This window comes from Megalops cyprinoides, chromosome 5 (assembly GCF_013368585.1).
Source record: "Megalops cyprinoides isolate fMegCyp1 chromosome 5, fMegCyp1.pri, whole genome shotgun sequence".
Taxonomy (NCBI): Eukaryota; Metazoa; Chordata; class Actinopteri; order Elopiformes; family Megalopidae; genus Megalops; species Megalops cyprinoides.
The window spans coordinates 33722000-33738203 of record NC_050587.1 but is presented as its reverse complement, the minus strand read 5'-3'; the positions used below and the strand labels follow the sequence as shown (position 1 = coordinate 33738203).

At 40.0% G+C, this 16204-nt stretch overlaps 1 protein-coding gene across 1 annotated transcript; it reads left to right on the top strand.

The window, feature by feature from the left end:
* The first annotated feature begins 2301 nt into the window (after positions 1 to 2301).
* Positions 2302 to 15065, top strand: sptlc1 (serine palmitoyltransferase, long chain base subunit 1). The gene is made up of 15 exons (XM_036529202.1): positions 2302 to 2355; positions 4940 to 5047; positions 5259 to 5353; positions 5782 to 5875; positions 6589 to 6661; positions 6892 to 7024; positions 7134 to 7263; positions 7348 to 7437; positions 8244 to 8351; positions 8496 to 8591; positions 9695 to 9791; positions 10552 to 10606; positions 13355 to 13472; positions 14038 to 14111; positions 14567 to 15065. Exons 1-15 carry the CDS (start codon positions 2302 to 2304, stop codon positions 14658 to 14660), a joined length of 1419 nt encoding a protein of 472 aa, XP_036385095.1. The 3' UTR covers positions 14661 to 15065.
* Positions 15066 to 16204: the final 1139 nt, after the last annotated feature.

Genomic DNA, 16204 nt, shown 5'->3' with positions numbered 1-16204 from the left:
AGAGTTCCACTGCACAATTTACAACAGTGTTCCAATTCCAGCAGAAACGTTTAATGCTGCCAAGATGCCTTACATCCATGTGATCAAATTATATTATTTTTCAATGTCTTCTAGGGCCTGAATAAAAAACTACATGCCTGCTCACGGAAGGAAAAAGTGCTCAAGGTCTTTTTTCCACTTTAGCTTGATTTAGAGTTCATGGAAATTTAGTGACAAAGATTTTTCTTGAAGAACCCCAAAGCATATTTATGCATTTTGATTATAATTATTATTGTTGTTAAACCCATCAAGAGTTTTGAATTTGACTCAGCCTCATTCGTGGGGCTTCCATGTGAGGTTTTCTGTTCATGATATTGTTGATTGTTGTATCGCTGTATGGAAATGGACAAGAACCTTGTTTTTTATTTTGAAATGAAAGTTCTACATTTTCCAGTGGAATATCCTTTGCTGGCAATATTGTCCCCCTACATTCAGTTAACTCTAGATCGGCAATAACAACAACAACTAAACCAGTCTCATTTTCAGGGAAATCCGTCAATTATCGAATGCTCTCTCCTGTAAAACCTCGATTGGCTACAAATTCTGGCAACAATTTGCAAGCTTCATTCCATAACCACAGCTCTGACAGTTTAACCATGACTTAAAGGAAAAAGGGAAGCTCAAAAATACTTCTTGTCTCCATTTTTTAATCACATGATGGAATATCTGTTTTTAATCTAAAGTGTGTTCAAAAAATATCCTAGGACATCAAAACCCTATTGAAAAAAAAAAGGTTTCTGTTCTTAATCAAGAGTGCACACATTGTGCACATTAGGGCTGAAGGGAAACATAAAGTAGGAGAAAGTGGAATAAATCATTATATCAGCATTTTCCAAAACCAGGGGCACAGCAGAATCACTTCATAATGACTCCATCAGAGACCAGTCCAAAGAATGAATCTTTTATTTCATTTTAAAATTGCATATTAAACTTCCCAAAACAAAATTAGGCAGGTTACCCCGGAGGGATCTGAAGGGATTTACTGATACGATGCCTTTTACTTTGCTGTTTTTGTCTTTGCAATGAGTCTTTTCATGTTTCAAGGTGTTAATAGAGGAGTGTCAACTGAAGTTTTTGAAGTGAAATCTAATCCACCTCGCCATACATTATGGTTTACCAAAATTCAGGGAGTTTAGTTTTCATAGGAAGGTTTTAGCTCTGGTGACTGCCACGGCCCTTCTCTCTAATGAAGTCGAGATGGCCAGGCCAAAAGAGAAAAAAAAATTGGCCCATTCAAAATTCCTAACAACTCAATGGGATTTTGCTTGGCTAAAATATGAATATTTATTCCAAGATCAATGTGCATCAACAGTAATTTCACCAAGGGCACCCCCTGGAAATTTACGTCCTAACATTGAATTGCTATATCCATTGTATAATTTTAATTGGAAACTAGAAACCCTTATAACAACCCACGTGACGTCTAAGTACTACGTCAGCTATAGGTTTGGATAAATAGAGACACCGGTGATGTAGCTTTCTGTACTAGAAGCAACTAAAATCATGCTAGTTAAAAACAAGGCAGTTTAGATGCGTCCTTAAAAAAGTTACCCACACGACTTCTGCAAAAGACTGAACATTAAAGGCGAATGATTGAGAGAACGCTAACGACGACATGGGTGACGTCATTTTCTTCTTCATTACTTGAATTTCCAACACTTTATAGGCTTATATATAGATCAGCAATTAACAGATAACAATTAAATTATTCCTTGACAAATTTCATGTTATTGATGATGTCAGAATACTTCACAAAATACAAATATAAGTATCTTCTTTCTCGAGAGGACACCCTTCAATGAAAGATAATTTTCAGAGCTGTAGGGAGACAAAATCTGTCAAACTGTACATTTACAGCGGTCATGTGTTACCTCCCTCGCTGACCAGAGTAATGACATGCTTTCATCATGTTATGGTGTCCCTTTTCTTTATTTTTAACCTAAGAAACAAGTCGCTCGATTTTTAGAATGATGTAACTTCTGCAAACTAATTGAAAACCCAGTCACCCTTCTGTCTCAAGAGTCAGACGTCTCTCGATGCAAAATCCGGGTTTACGTATGCAGGCGCGTTGCATTTATCATCGCATATAGTGAGTGCTCGGCTTTGATTCGTCAAAATGTATCACGTGGTAAACATAAACTAATAAAATGAGAATGCGAATCAAGCGCTATATTCCACTAACCTACTAGCGACGCATGCGCAATGTCGTTTCTTCAGAGTCGATGACGTTATCGTGAAAGATCACGTGGCTTTGTTACCAAGATGGCGTCCGGGCAACAGTGGGTGTTAGTTGAGATGGTGCAGGCTTTCTACGAGGTAACTATGGAACATATTTATATTGTTCTTGTAAAAGTACGGCGTTTGATTAATTGGACACAGTAAAATTTGCCTGTTGTGTAGGTATGTTTTAGTAAAATAGAGCAAGGACAACAGAAATAAGTTAATTTGTGAAACTCGTGCGTTCAATCAGGAAGTCTTGTTGGCATCACCAAAAACCAGGGGCAAAATGTGAACCAATAGTCTTTCGAGGAAGGGTGTTGACGGTCCTATCATTGAAAAGCACTCTCACAATAGACCAATAGCGAATAAAGAAAGGTGTGCTTTAAAACAAGCAGGAAGCCAGTGCGGTTTTGGAGCACATCAGTCGGTTTTGTAATCGATTTCACTTTATTCAGCAACTTTTATTACTCAGTGCCTTTAACTAGAAAACTCTGGTGTAACGTTAGCTAACTCAGTGTCTTTGGTTCCAGCTCGACGTTAGTAACCATTTGCTGTTAGGTAATTAGACCATGATATTCATGGCAGGCTTGGTCTTGCTACAATCAAATCACCTTCCCAAACTAGCAAGCAGGTTAACTACCTAGCTAACAAGACTAGCGTCCTTCTTTGTTACTAAGACTCATTATTTTGCTTAACATGTGAGTCCAGTTATCTGGGGGTACCACCCTCGATAGATCGTTAAATATAATCGCAAAAGAACATTTCGCTATGCTTCTTAAAAAAGAAGACACCAGTGACTGAAATGTTAGTTAGCTAGGTAGCTAGCCGTTGTTGAATAACCGCCAAAGAGAATAAGTGTGACAATGAACAGCTGTAGCTACATCTAGCACACTGTCTGCATCGTTTCCATGACAATGACTGCAACATTTTAAGATTTGGGAATTTGGGATAGATGGACAAATCTCGCGAATTTACTTAAATGTGATTACATACAAGCTTGCTGCTACAACCAGAAACTTCCATTTTACTATTGGCTGCATTCATTCGTAAATCTCTCGTGAGCGTGAAGAGCTAATCGGTTATGTGTATTAAATTAACACCAACTGTTACAATGGCATGATTTGATTAAAGAAGGGAGATTTTACAGAACAGAAATTAGAACGGAATTTCTGTACTCTAGACCTTCTAAATATTCGTGAAGAAATAAATGTGGTTGAATATTGTGGCTAGTGGTATTTTGGTTACCAGCAAGTATTTCCAGTTCCTTTGAACTGCTGTTCAAATATGGCCTAATTGAAGGCTTCAGAATTGAGGACACAACCTTGGTCTCTGAACACATCATTATAAGAAGATGGAAGAAAACAGTGAGGTTAAGATTCGTTTTTCAGGGTTAATCTTCCCATTTTTGGTATGTTGACCGATATACCAATAAAACCAGATAGCAACCTAATTTAAGGGTTGATTTAGTAAAAAACAGTGTCATGCTTGATCCTTAAATGTCTAATCAAATTAGATCTAAAATTAAAAGAAAGGTCGGTGTAAAGAGCGCAGACAGTAACATTAAAACACTAACAGAGTTCATGATACTGGTCAAATGTGCAGCAATTAAGCAGTTCATTCATTTCATCTGAGTTGTTTTCTTTCTTGTTTCACACATTCAAAAATACATTGACCCTTCATAACACTTTGGTGGGCACATTTGGTGTTACTTCAGGTACTTATGTACCGCTCATGTGCAGAACAGAAAACACTTGAGGATCTTGTTTCCCTTTTTTTGTGACATGGAACTGTCTGAAAGGGTCTCAGTAAGTGATAGCGTAAGCACAGTAGATGTTCTGAAATCAAAAAGTAAAACACAAGTTCCCGATCTGTTACCTGCCATGTGTGAAAGACACCTTGGGTTCACTCCAGTAGTTCAGCCCAAAGAGTTGGTTCAGATCAAATGTAGACAATCCTGGCCCTGCAATGCTGGTTATGTTTCTTTTTCCCCCATCCACGTTCTCCGTCGCATGATTGTGTCAGGTATTAGACTTAATATATACAGGTGATCAACTGCGTTTGGTGAAACACAGAGCCCATAGGGGTCACTCACATTCATTTTGAGTAATGATAGATAGAAACATGTAATAATTGTATTGTAACATTTTGAGGTGTTTTTAAGGGGATAGTCCTTGGTGCCTTTGAAACTTGTGTTGTGATCATACTGGCAGTACGGGGCCTGGTGTTGAATTCCCTAATCCAATAAGTACAGCATACTCTTCAAACAGATATTCGGGTATTTTTCATTTTTAAAATGTGGAGGGGGCTGAGGACCAAACAGCATCCTTTAAATCTTCATATTATTGTAGTATCGCTCTTCATTATGTTTCTTTTTCTTTATCCGGATGTCAGTCAGGCTGTTCCAGTGAGGTGAGAGCAGAACTAGATCAGGGCAAGTGAAAGTGACTTGCAGCGTGAAAAACGGTTGGAGTCTATTGGAGGATTGCATTTACTAGCCTTGCACTCCTGCATGAGTCCATTGGATGTCAGAGTGACAGACTGCAATGTTCAATGGGTGATTCCCAAAAAAGACAGGTGCACAAAGGGGGAAAAGCAAATAATAACAACTAAGTTGCACTGGTTAAAGGGGTCTTCTAAGAACTGTCATGTCACCGTTTACAATGTTCTTTTCCTCCTTCAGGCACCTGCGTACCATTTGATCTTGGAGGGCATCCTCATTTTGTGGATTATTCGGCTTCTGTTTTCAAAGACGTACAAGTTACAGGAGAGGTCGGACCTCACAGAGAAGGTAAAGCAGGGCAGCTGTGATGAGGGGTGTCCGGTCATCCCTTGTTATGGGTTTGAAATGGTAACATTTGTTTAATAGTAGAAAGCTTGATTGATGGATTGAGTACTTGTTTTGGATACTGATAAAAAAAAGTATAATCAAAATGTGGAAACATCCAGGGGGCTTAGGGAGATGGAGAGCCCACTTTATGTTTTGGCTTCCTGTGTTACAGGAAAAGGAGGAACTGATCGAAGAGTGGCAGCCGGAACCCCTTGTCCCACCTGTGTCCAAGGACCACCCGTCCCTCAATTATGACATCGTCACTGGGTATGTACCATACGTATGTATGTGCCTCCCCATATTGAGACTTTGTGAAGGAGTGGCCATTTATTGATGAAGACATGGTTTGGTGCTGTTGACCAACCATCCCCCCCAATTCCAAAAGCATCATTCAGAAATCTGCCTCTCAATGGCGACATTTTTACTGGTTGTAGACCACCTGCCGCCTTATTGTAAAAACATTTCTGAACAAAAGGCTACAGTCATGTGTCCCAAATGTAATATTTCATCCAAGTAAACATGCTTTATATTTATGATATACTGTAAGGTCATGCAATATTTATTTTCTTGTTAGGCTGTCAAATCAGTGGATTAGCAGCACAAAGAGGATCTGTATTTTGGAGATGGAATATGAAACGAAGCCCATCCAGTGAGCTGTGTTTGTTTTAGCTAATTACACTGTTTTACTTTGACAGGCCGCCAAGCCACAAGATCGTCGTCAATGGAAAAGAGTGCATTAACTTTGCCTCGTTTAACTTCTTGGGTCTCCTAGACAATGAGCGAGTGAAGGTCGGTATTTGTTTTTAGCGCAGACACCGGCCTAATTTGTTTTCCAAGCTAATAGGGAGTTTTGCCTGTGGATTTAATTTGCATGACTGATTGCACCATGTAACCAAGTTGTTTTTGGATTAGGATAGAAATTACTCATGTTCTGCAGACTGGCGAGTGATTGCATTTGCAGGAGACATCAAAACGCCAGCGGGGTCATTCTGAAAGAAAAACTGGCATTTTATTTACAGATAAATCTCTCTCTGCCTTCCCTCCGTCTCTCCCTCCCCCTCCCTTCCTCTCCCTTTTTTTCCTCTCTCTCAGTATGGTTATTTATTCAGTGTATGCAATCTAAATGCGGTAATGCAGAGGTTTCCAGCCAGGGGTACCCGTGCCCCCAGGGGTACTTCAAAGGGTTGTAGCAGGTAATTGGGATCAAGGTTAATAATCACATGTAGTAAAACTGAGGGGACAGACATCATAAAGGGGTATGTGGTTTAAAGCCCTGGGCTGAAACAATTCCGGGACAAAGGACCACTGCTCTAATGATTCAACTGGCATGAAACAACAATTGGAGGGTAACCATACTGAAATCAGTGCAGAGAGGTGTTCAGGTAACTCCTAACTGTGGTGAATGTGTCCCTGTTCTTCAGTTTATATTTGACTGAAATGCCAGTATAAGGGGAGGAAAAGTCATCGGATACTCATAACTGTTTGTTTTCCCGTCTTCACAGAAAAAAGCATTAGCATCTCTAAAAAAGTACGGTGTCGGTACCTGTGGCCCAAGAGGATTTTACGGAACTTTTGGTTAGTACCAAAGTAGACCAACGGTTTGTTTGTTTTTTTTTTTTTTTTGGAGAATTTCTGGCAAATATGAAATATGTTCAGTTTTGGTACTCTGTTTGGTACTTGGTACTGTAAAAAACAAATAACCAGAAATGTTTTTAAACATATCAGCCTTGTATACCTAGTCCTGTATTATTTTATTTCACCCTTAACCTGGATGTAGCTCTGACCTGAGACTTATGCTCACCTAGATGTTCACTTGGAGTTGGAGGATCGCTTGGCGAAATTCATGAGAACAGAGGAAGCAATTATCTACTCATATGGCTTTGCAACAATAGCTAGCGCTATCCCTGCATACTCCAAGAGGGGGGACATTGTATTTGTGTGAGTACTGAACCTTCCTCAAAACAGCATTGATTTAAAAAGCCACATGAGGCTATATGAAAAGCGATTCATCGTGTCTGAGGAGGCTGTGAATTTGTTGCTGACCCAGAGACGAGGCGGCGTGTTTCTCCATCCAGAAGGGACTCCAGGCCTCTCGAAGTTTTATCAAGTACTTCAAACACAATGACATGGAAGACCTGGAGAGGTTACTCAAAGAGCAGGAACTCGAGGACCAGAAGGTGAGAACAGTGTGCTGGAATTCTGCCATAGCAAACCGTACACAGTTCTAGAACATGGTGATAGATTTGTGCTCTTTGTTGTAGAATCCTCGGAAGGCTCGTGTCACCAGGAGGTTCATTGTTGTGGAGGGTCTGTACATAAACACGGGAGATGTTTGTCCCCTTCCAGAGCTGGTAAGATCCCCTGCACTGTACATTCATTTTTGTATACAGTTCTTGAATTCATGACCTGAATTCACACTGGGCTTGTGTATTCTTCCGTTTGAAAACTTTGCCCAGTTTGTGGTATAGAATCATGGAAAGAATTAGGATCATGGTGAAAAACAGCTCGCAGAAAGCAATTCATCAAGTGTTGTCAGAAGAGTGCATTGTTTTGTTTTAGTCACAGATGGCGGTTTCTTGCACTTCAGTTTTCCCATACATGGTAATCAATTCTCAATATGGGAGCAGGCAGCATTCTGAGCTAATTAAGATAATTCTCTCTAATTGGAGTATTCATGCGTAACTGTAATTTGTCATTCTTGATGAAGAACAAACTGTAGTATCTAGAAGTCTGCTTTATCATCTTTATTTACATTCTGTATTGGATTTAACAACTTGTACATGCCTTCTGTCTGTAATTGTGACACAGCAATGAAAAATGTACATAAAATATTTCCTTCTCCTCAGCTGTTGGTCTCCAAGGACTGTTAAAATGCATGCACATAGCTCTATATTAGAAGTTTTAGAGAATTTAAAAACGCTTGGTGATTTGTGTACAGAAACGCAACACTGATTTGGATTATTTTGAATTCCTAATGGAAGTAAGGTCATTTCTTGTGTGATGCTTCAGAATTTTTTTGTCATAACTTTCTCATTTAGTGCACAGCTCTAGCTATTTAATATTCTTAAGTATTTTTATATAAAGTGATGCCTGAGATTTGGTATTCGATAACCAGTAGAGTGCTACATATCTGAAATACTCTCCTCATCATCAACAGGTGAAGCTAAAGTACAAGTACAAGGTCCGGATCTTCCTGGAGGAGAGCATGTCCTTCGGCGTGCTGGGAGAGCACGGGCGAGGGGTCACAGAGCACTTTGGGGTCAATGTGAGTAGGCTCTCACTTATCAGCTAAACTGGCCCTTCAAAATGGTAGCCTGTCCTGAGATAGATGGGCACGAATCTCTGAATATGATTTGTTTTAGTGTATTCTTTCTCTGATTTTGATTTACTGCTTTTCCTTTCCTGTCAGATTGATGACATCGACCTCATTAGCGCAAACATGGAGAACGCAGTGGCCTCTATTGGTGGCTTCTGCTGTGGACGATCCTTCGTCATAGACCATCAGGTATTTCCACTCAGAGTGACAAATTTCCTACCTCTTTTTTCTTAAGGTGAGCTGCTGGGTAGAAAACTATGGTTTCATTACAACAAATGCTTTCCCTTTGAATCCAGATCTTACAAAATTCTCAGGTTTAGGTTAACCCATTCACCATTTGAAACTGAAAACAGCTTAAAAACTTAGAAAGTCTGATTTCCCCTGTATTTGTCATGTATAAGAAGTACAACATTATTTTAGTACAGTATTTACAAGGGATGTGACTTGCTAGCAACTGACAATTCTGCTGCCTGGTTAGCTACTGTATGTCCAGTTTGTCTTACAGAATGTTAGAGTGGCTTTTGATTTCTTTCAACTTTAACATTTGTTTATGCTTAGAATTTAAGCCGCCGTCACTGGTACATTGGCTTGAACTTTTTCATGATGATAATTTCATCATGATATTTGTATTGGCAAAATGCCTATGCCATGTTGTATTAACATGTAGGTGCCTTTTACAGCTGTTCAGTGGTAAAAAAGATGGCTTAATCAATGTGTTGAGCAGGAACAAGTTGCTCCAACTGTTTATATAAAGCTATATAAAACTGCTTCTGTATACCCTTTCATGAGGGCTTTTCAAATTGTGTTTGTTGATTCATGTACTTTAACAAAACATTTGAAGTATTAATCTCCACAAATAGACTTCCCAAATAATTTAGGAAAGGCACACAAGGCTTAGAGGTTCCCAAAATGACAAAATAACACCCACATTAGGTTCCACATGTTTTTGAAAAGTTTTTGAAGGGCAGGAAGAGATGGAAAGTCATCCACAGTTCTTTGCGGAGCCAGTCTCAGTCATGAAGATGTGGAAAGCCCAAAATAAACAGCTACAGCTAGCCTGCCTAATTAGACATGAGTAATCTCACCACAATTGTGTTAAATCATAAGCCTTAATGTCTGTGTAGGAAAATATTTTAAAAACCATTTATTTTCAGTAGTAGTGTCATATACACATTTCATATTTGTCAAGTGAATTTTGAGTTATCAGAACTGTGGTGGCTGTTGCGCGCAAAATGTCGTAATGTAATAAAACACTCAGTGAAAAGTGGTATATTTTTTTGTTTGTCTTACAGCGTCTGTCTGGGCAAGGCTACTGCTTCTCTGCCTCCCTGCCACCAATGTTGGCAGCTGCTGCTATAGAGGCACTCAACATTATGGAGGAAGACCCAGGTAAGGAATAGAAATCTCTTATTTGTGCAGAAACACAAACACACACACACACACACACACACACACACATACAAGTAAGCTCTCTCATACTCCGACATACACCGCACAAGCACACGCCACTCTCTCACACATATGGATGCAATGTTGACCATACATAAATTCTTAATTTTCTTTACATAACCTACCTTGCGAGATCTGTTCAAACAGAACAGAGCTCATAGATTTCAAAAGTATCGTATATCTGAAGGCGTCCTTTCGACGCTCTCTGGTGAATTGGCCAGGCTTCAGTGAAACGGCACGCAACGCTGTTTATTCAGACCATATGCACCGCTCCCAACCTGGGCATTGTCTGTACGTTATTATTTTTTTTTACTCCTTTATATTTTGGCATGCATGGGGAAGAATCTTCCAGACGTTAGGAAAACAGTGGGCTTGGCTTGCGGGCCTCCATCCAAAGACGACCTGTAGTTTTAGCACCTTCAAGCCTTAATGACAGTGAGGATGATTGGCAGAGGTGACCCTCCCCTGTGGAGCGATCAGGGCTGGTTAGCATTGAGGGTCTCGCAGCGTGGGGTGGGACGAGGCCATCCCCTCTTACCAAGTCACAGCAGACTTGTGCTGATTGGGCCCCCAGACTTGGACCGGCCAAGGTAAACTAATTACCGCCCACCAGCTGGAAGTCCACTGGAGAGGGTCCTCAAACTGAGAATAAGAGGATTAAAATGCTGCAGATAGTTTTACCCCTCTTTGTTTCTTGCAGAGATTTTTACCCTCCTGAGGGAAAAATGCAAACACGTCCACAAAGCCCTGCAAGGGTAAGTTAATATATTTTTCCATGGAAAGAGTCGTGATGTTGGCTCGAATGTCTGTAATTTCCAGCACTTGCAGTAAGGCCAATAGTCTCAGCATAAAATCTAAGCGTTTCACATGTGTGCTCAATAAATGGAGAAAATTATTGTATTTTGAGACTAAGGAATTGGCAATGTCTTGCTGTTATGGTGTAAATAATGGCACCATCCTCTAAGGATAAGCATTTATTGTGTTGAAGCTGCTTTGCTCCAGTATTCCATTGAAATGATTTGGAACCCCTTCCCACATCCCAAACAGTTATAGTTCCTGGCCATTATTGTGCTGTTTGCCGCTTAATCAACAAATCGGCCGCAAAGAATTATGTCTGGGCTCGAAAGGGAGCTGGAGTTGAGTAAATAAAACTTAGGGAAAGGGCTTGTTTGGATGTGCCAAGAACATACAAATTTGCATTCTCTGGGGCCGTTGACTTGTTAAGTGCTTGGTACCTTTAACAGAGCTCTTTGCTTGGGGATGGGTTTTCAGCATTGTCTCATATTGCTTTTCTGCAAATGCTCACAATAATTTAAAGCTCCAATTATATAAACATGTTAAATTATTAGTTAATGACTACTTGTTATTTAGATTACTGGTAATTTTTCAAAGAACAAAGTGGCCTTTAAGTCTTCATTTATCCATGCTGGCTTGTTCTGATTCCACCCCAAGTGTACAAACTGGCTGCTGAATTTAATTATATGAGAATGCAAAACAATGCCTTTTAGCCTATTCATGCAACTCCAGCAAAACTTGGCAGTTGTCCTTCAGAGCAGATTAATCTGAATGGTGAGCTCATATCAGACCACGGGAAAACTCAGTGGAAATGTTCTGTTTTAGCATTGGTTTGCGAAGCAAAATGGAAATATTGTTTCTCTTTCGACAAAAAGAAAAAGAGTGTATGTTATAGTGCTCTCCGGGGAAGGTAGTTTGTTAAATTCACCAGTTCACACTATATCACCCAGTAAGAATGACGTCTGCATTAGGACACATCGTTCTAACTTGACTGTTGCTTGCCTTTAAGATACCACTTTGGAAGTATGCTAATGGTTATAATGCTTTCATTAAAGGAGAAACGGATATAATTGAGGTAGAACACAGCAGCAGTCATATCCATATTTGCGTTGCTGCCGCTGTTGCCTTGTATGTACCTGTCAGGGCTTTAAATCACAAACACTTCTCCAGGTCCAGGTCTATTTTTACTGGGTGTTAGCACACCTGTGAGACCCAGTAAATCCCCTGCACCCCAGAGTGTAGAGTCAGATGTGAATAATGACACCCTGTCCTGAAGAGAGGTGTTGAAAATATTTCATGTATAACACCCTGTGCTTTCGGACCCAGCTGAGGGCCTGTGTTTTACAGTATGCAGTTGTGCTCCAAAGAACAGCCTGAACTGTCTCCAGCAAGTCAATTTATTCATTACAGTTTGGGCGTCACTGCATTCAGATTTCTTTGTGGTCTTTTGCTGTCAAAACTGATGCACTCAGTTTTATGTTGGGAGTCCTTTGGCAGTCGGCTTCAGCGCACAGCTCAGCTTTGAATTGGCCTTCTGAAAAAGTGACTTGGCTCCTGCAGAAATGTCTCATTCATGTAATGCGCTTGCACTTCTGCAATTTTACTTTCAGCACTTTCTGAGACTTTAACGTACTTCTTAGTTTTCAAGATGGATCCGTCATTTGCTCTCACTAGATAGTTTCAGTTTAGTTAATTGATTTTACATGACTCATGGTATGTTTTTGTGTCTGAAAGTTGCATAGACATTAGATCACTTCATTATTCAGAAAGGTGGTCAGGGACAGGAAGTGGAGAGATTTAACCTGGTGAATGTCATACCTTGTAAAAATCAGTAAAGAAATATAGACAGAGGAATACACAGAGGAATATGCCACTACGGCATAACCTGGTTATCAAGGCAACAATACCTCTGTGCCCCTGGTATGTTGGAGGCTGGACTATGTCAGGACGTTGTCGCTAGCTGTCTGGCGAGCCCTTCACAGCCAGCAATTTCTAACTTGGCAAGATGTTAGTTAAACACAGTTCGTCAGTGATAGGCAATGTTCTGGAATGGGCTCGTTCCCACAGTGAAAGATAGAACAAAGTGGGCGTGTCAGAACCGAACAGATTGACTAGTGCGCTTTTAAACAGACAGTTCTACATTCTGAGTCACAGTATTGTAGAGATTGGCTGTAGCCAGTAACGTTTAAAAATCCATCAGTGCAGTTCAGTTATATGATTGCATTTAAAAACCAGACCTGATTGCACATGCTGCCTAATTTTGGCTTTGATTTTTCTAGAGCACTTTAGCACTGTCTGGCTAGGCTCACTAGGTATGCGCTAACTACTTAATACGTATTTATTTATACATACATATGCTCTCCAATATTTTGATTGTATGTTTGCAGTGCCCTTTTAAGAGCCTTTGTCTCTGCTCCCTGTTTTCCTGCACGTTAAGTTTAGATCTGGAATAATTCAGTATGTCTCCAGGATGCTTTGGACGACGACTTTACTATATATTATCCGCCACATTCGCAAGCTGGCATTGTTTGATATTTGCTCAAAAAAGGCATGCGAGTCCTCAAACCTTCGCTAAACCAGGCAAGGGAAGAGTAAAGACTAAACAAGTAAAGACAGTATAAACTGGCGATCTGGGAGCCATGCACACAGATAAAAGATGGTCCTGAAAGGTATGTATGATATGAACGTGCTTTTTTCTCCTCCGGTAGAATTCCTGGCCTGAGAGTGGTAGGGGAATCTTTCACTCCAGCGCTGCACCTCCAGCTGGAGAAAAGCTCTGGATCCCGGGACACCGATGTGAAGACGCTAAGGAGCATTGTAGAATATGTGAGTCACGAAGAAACCGCTCAGGCATGCACAGATGCCGAATGTGGCTTAGTTTACGAGGGCGGATCAAAAAGTGCCTCTGCCTCGCCCAGAAATCCGTCTCCTCGTGGCAGTTTGAAATGGTTGTGCATAAACTGTCACGTAGTGCACCAAAGCATCTGGTGATGGTATGTTATCTCAGTGGTCAGGGTCATTACTAAATTAGCTGACGGTGTGAGAACGAGTGTGGAAAATGGAGGAAACTGAAAGGTAAGAGGTGCAGAAACATTTTCAAGATATAGAGCCATTGACAGTTATATATCTGGAGGACGGTAGTTGGGGTCAGAGTTTTCAAACCATCCCTGTATGTTTTATGGCTGTTCAATTTCTGAAGTGTTTTTATATGTACTGTATGATACCCAACTCACTAAAGGCTAAGTCAGAAAAAGAGGGACACTTCAGTCTTATTTACCCTCTTCTGATGTAGTCTTTTACGTAGAGTTCACCTGAAGGAGAATACTCAGTGTCGTGCTCTAAGTTGTTAACTTCAGCTTGTTTGTTTGTGCTTGTGTTTGGGGTGGATCAGTGTTTGGAACGACAGATAGCACTCACCCAGGCCCGCTACTTGGAGAAAGAGGAACGGTTTCTCCCACCACCAACGTAAGGACCCCACAGCTTTCCTTTTTTGTGTTCTAATGAAAGCCTTAATGAAGAGATTGTTGTACAGTTTGTTACTCTTTCAGGATTTTGTCTTGTCTCATCGGTTGCAAATAATTAGGAAGGTACAATCTTTCAAAATAGCTGTAGAAAGCCTTTAGTTTCCAAAAATTGTTCCAGGAGTGTGAACAAGTTATTCTTTGGAATCTTAATGCAGGGTTTCCTTTATCCATATAACTTTCAATTATCTGCTGTGGAATAAAAGTAAGCCTTAAGTTCAAGGATACATTTCATAAAAGTCATTATTGTGTGGATTGATTTGGTCGGGGGTTCTAGTTTTGGTATATCATATTTCTGGCCAAATATCTCTGCGTAATCGCTAAATGAAACCAGCTGTGGCGGATTTTCTGTAAACAACGTGCGCTGTGTCTGTCGCTAATGGTGGAATGTTCCCCCAGAATCCGGGTGGTGGTGACCATTGAGCAGACCGAGGAGGAGATCGGAAAAGCCGCGGCCCTCATCCGAGAAGCGGCGGTGGCCATCCTGAAGTAGCTTCCCTGGTCAGAACGAGACCTGGAACACTCCAAACATCCAGTCATTCACAGAGTCCGCCTGTACCATACTATGGGGTGACATGACTAGCCATTAAGGGGAACGACTGTGCCACTGTCCAGTTCTCCATCATCCATGAGCTAAAGGAAGAATGAGTGTTCACCACGTGTCACTTCAAGACACGCAGAACTTCAGCAGATTAACGAGAGGAACATCATTGTTGCACCTGTGGTTTGTTTTTTTCCTCTGTTCAATTGGTTTAGCATTCAACCACGGTATAAAATGCCTGTCTCATATCAGGGTGAGCTTGCAGACCTCACTCACCATTTCATTATCTGTATCGATCCCCTTGTTATGCATCTGCTGTTTAGTTACCCTCTGCCTCGATCGATGGTCTCGAGATATCACCTCAAATAAATGTCTATAAACACTGTAGATCTAAGAGAATTTTATACGTCAAATGACTTTTATAAATGTGTTGTTTGATTTGACTTATTTCTTCACTAAGTTATTTATTTCACATGAACTACAGAAACCAAATTGCTGGTGTATAATTTCTTTTGCTGTTCTTTTGACCAAAGTTCAGATTTTGTCTAAAAAAATTATTTCACTGATTACATTCTTGCACTGTGGTGTAGTGCGCGTTGTATTTTTTTTTCTTACAAACTACTATATCTAGTTCAAGGGAACACACTTTTTAATAACTATAAGTAAAATATTTTAAAGCCCCCCTCCCCTGCCCCCCAACCCCACTCCACTTGAGAATATATTTTTCACCTTCTCTTGATGCAACCACTGTACTTGTGAGGGAGAATATTTTCTCAAAGATTGATTGTGCTATTATATGCAAATTAATATTTAAGTTAATAATTGAAAAGTGGGTTTTTTTTTTTTTTTACATATGATGGAATTAAATATGGTATTTTACATAACGCTTTGCTAATGATCACTAAAGTAATATTTTCAAAACTATTTCAGCAGTTAATTTCACTGTACAGTGATGTTTTCGCTATAATGAATGTTACGTGCTCACGTGCACTTTTAAATTGACATTCAACTCATTAAATGGAATTTTACATATTTTATTACTACAGATTATGTAAGCTTTAATAGAAAATGAATATATTTGCACAAGCATTTATTATAGTACACATCCACCCCAGTTGCCCTTTGAGTGTCATGTCTTTATGCATCTTTATTACAGATTGCTTTCTTAAGGTCTGTTTTGTACTGGAAGTGCTGTTTGCCATCTTCCTTCAACACTTCTCAATATGCAGTTTATAATGTGCCTTTTTTGTTGCTGCTGACTGTACTGTTTGTTTCAGATAATACTGATCAAATAAATGGGGGAAAGAAGCATGTCTTGATGTCTGTCTGTGCAATAAAGCTACAAGTTCATAGGCCATGGTGCAATGTCAGCTCTGTGCATGTATTGCTTCTGACATGGGATTGAAAGTAAATGAACAGAGCCAAATGCACCTCTTGCTTTATCCTCAACTCTAAATAACGGAAATATGTTCTGATAATGTCAGACTTTTAAATTC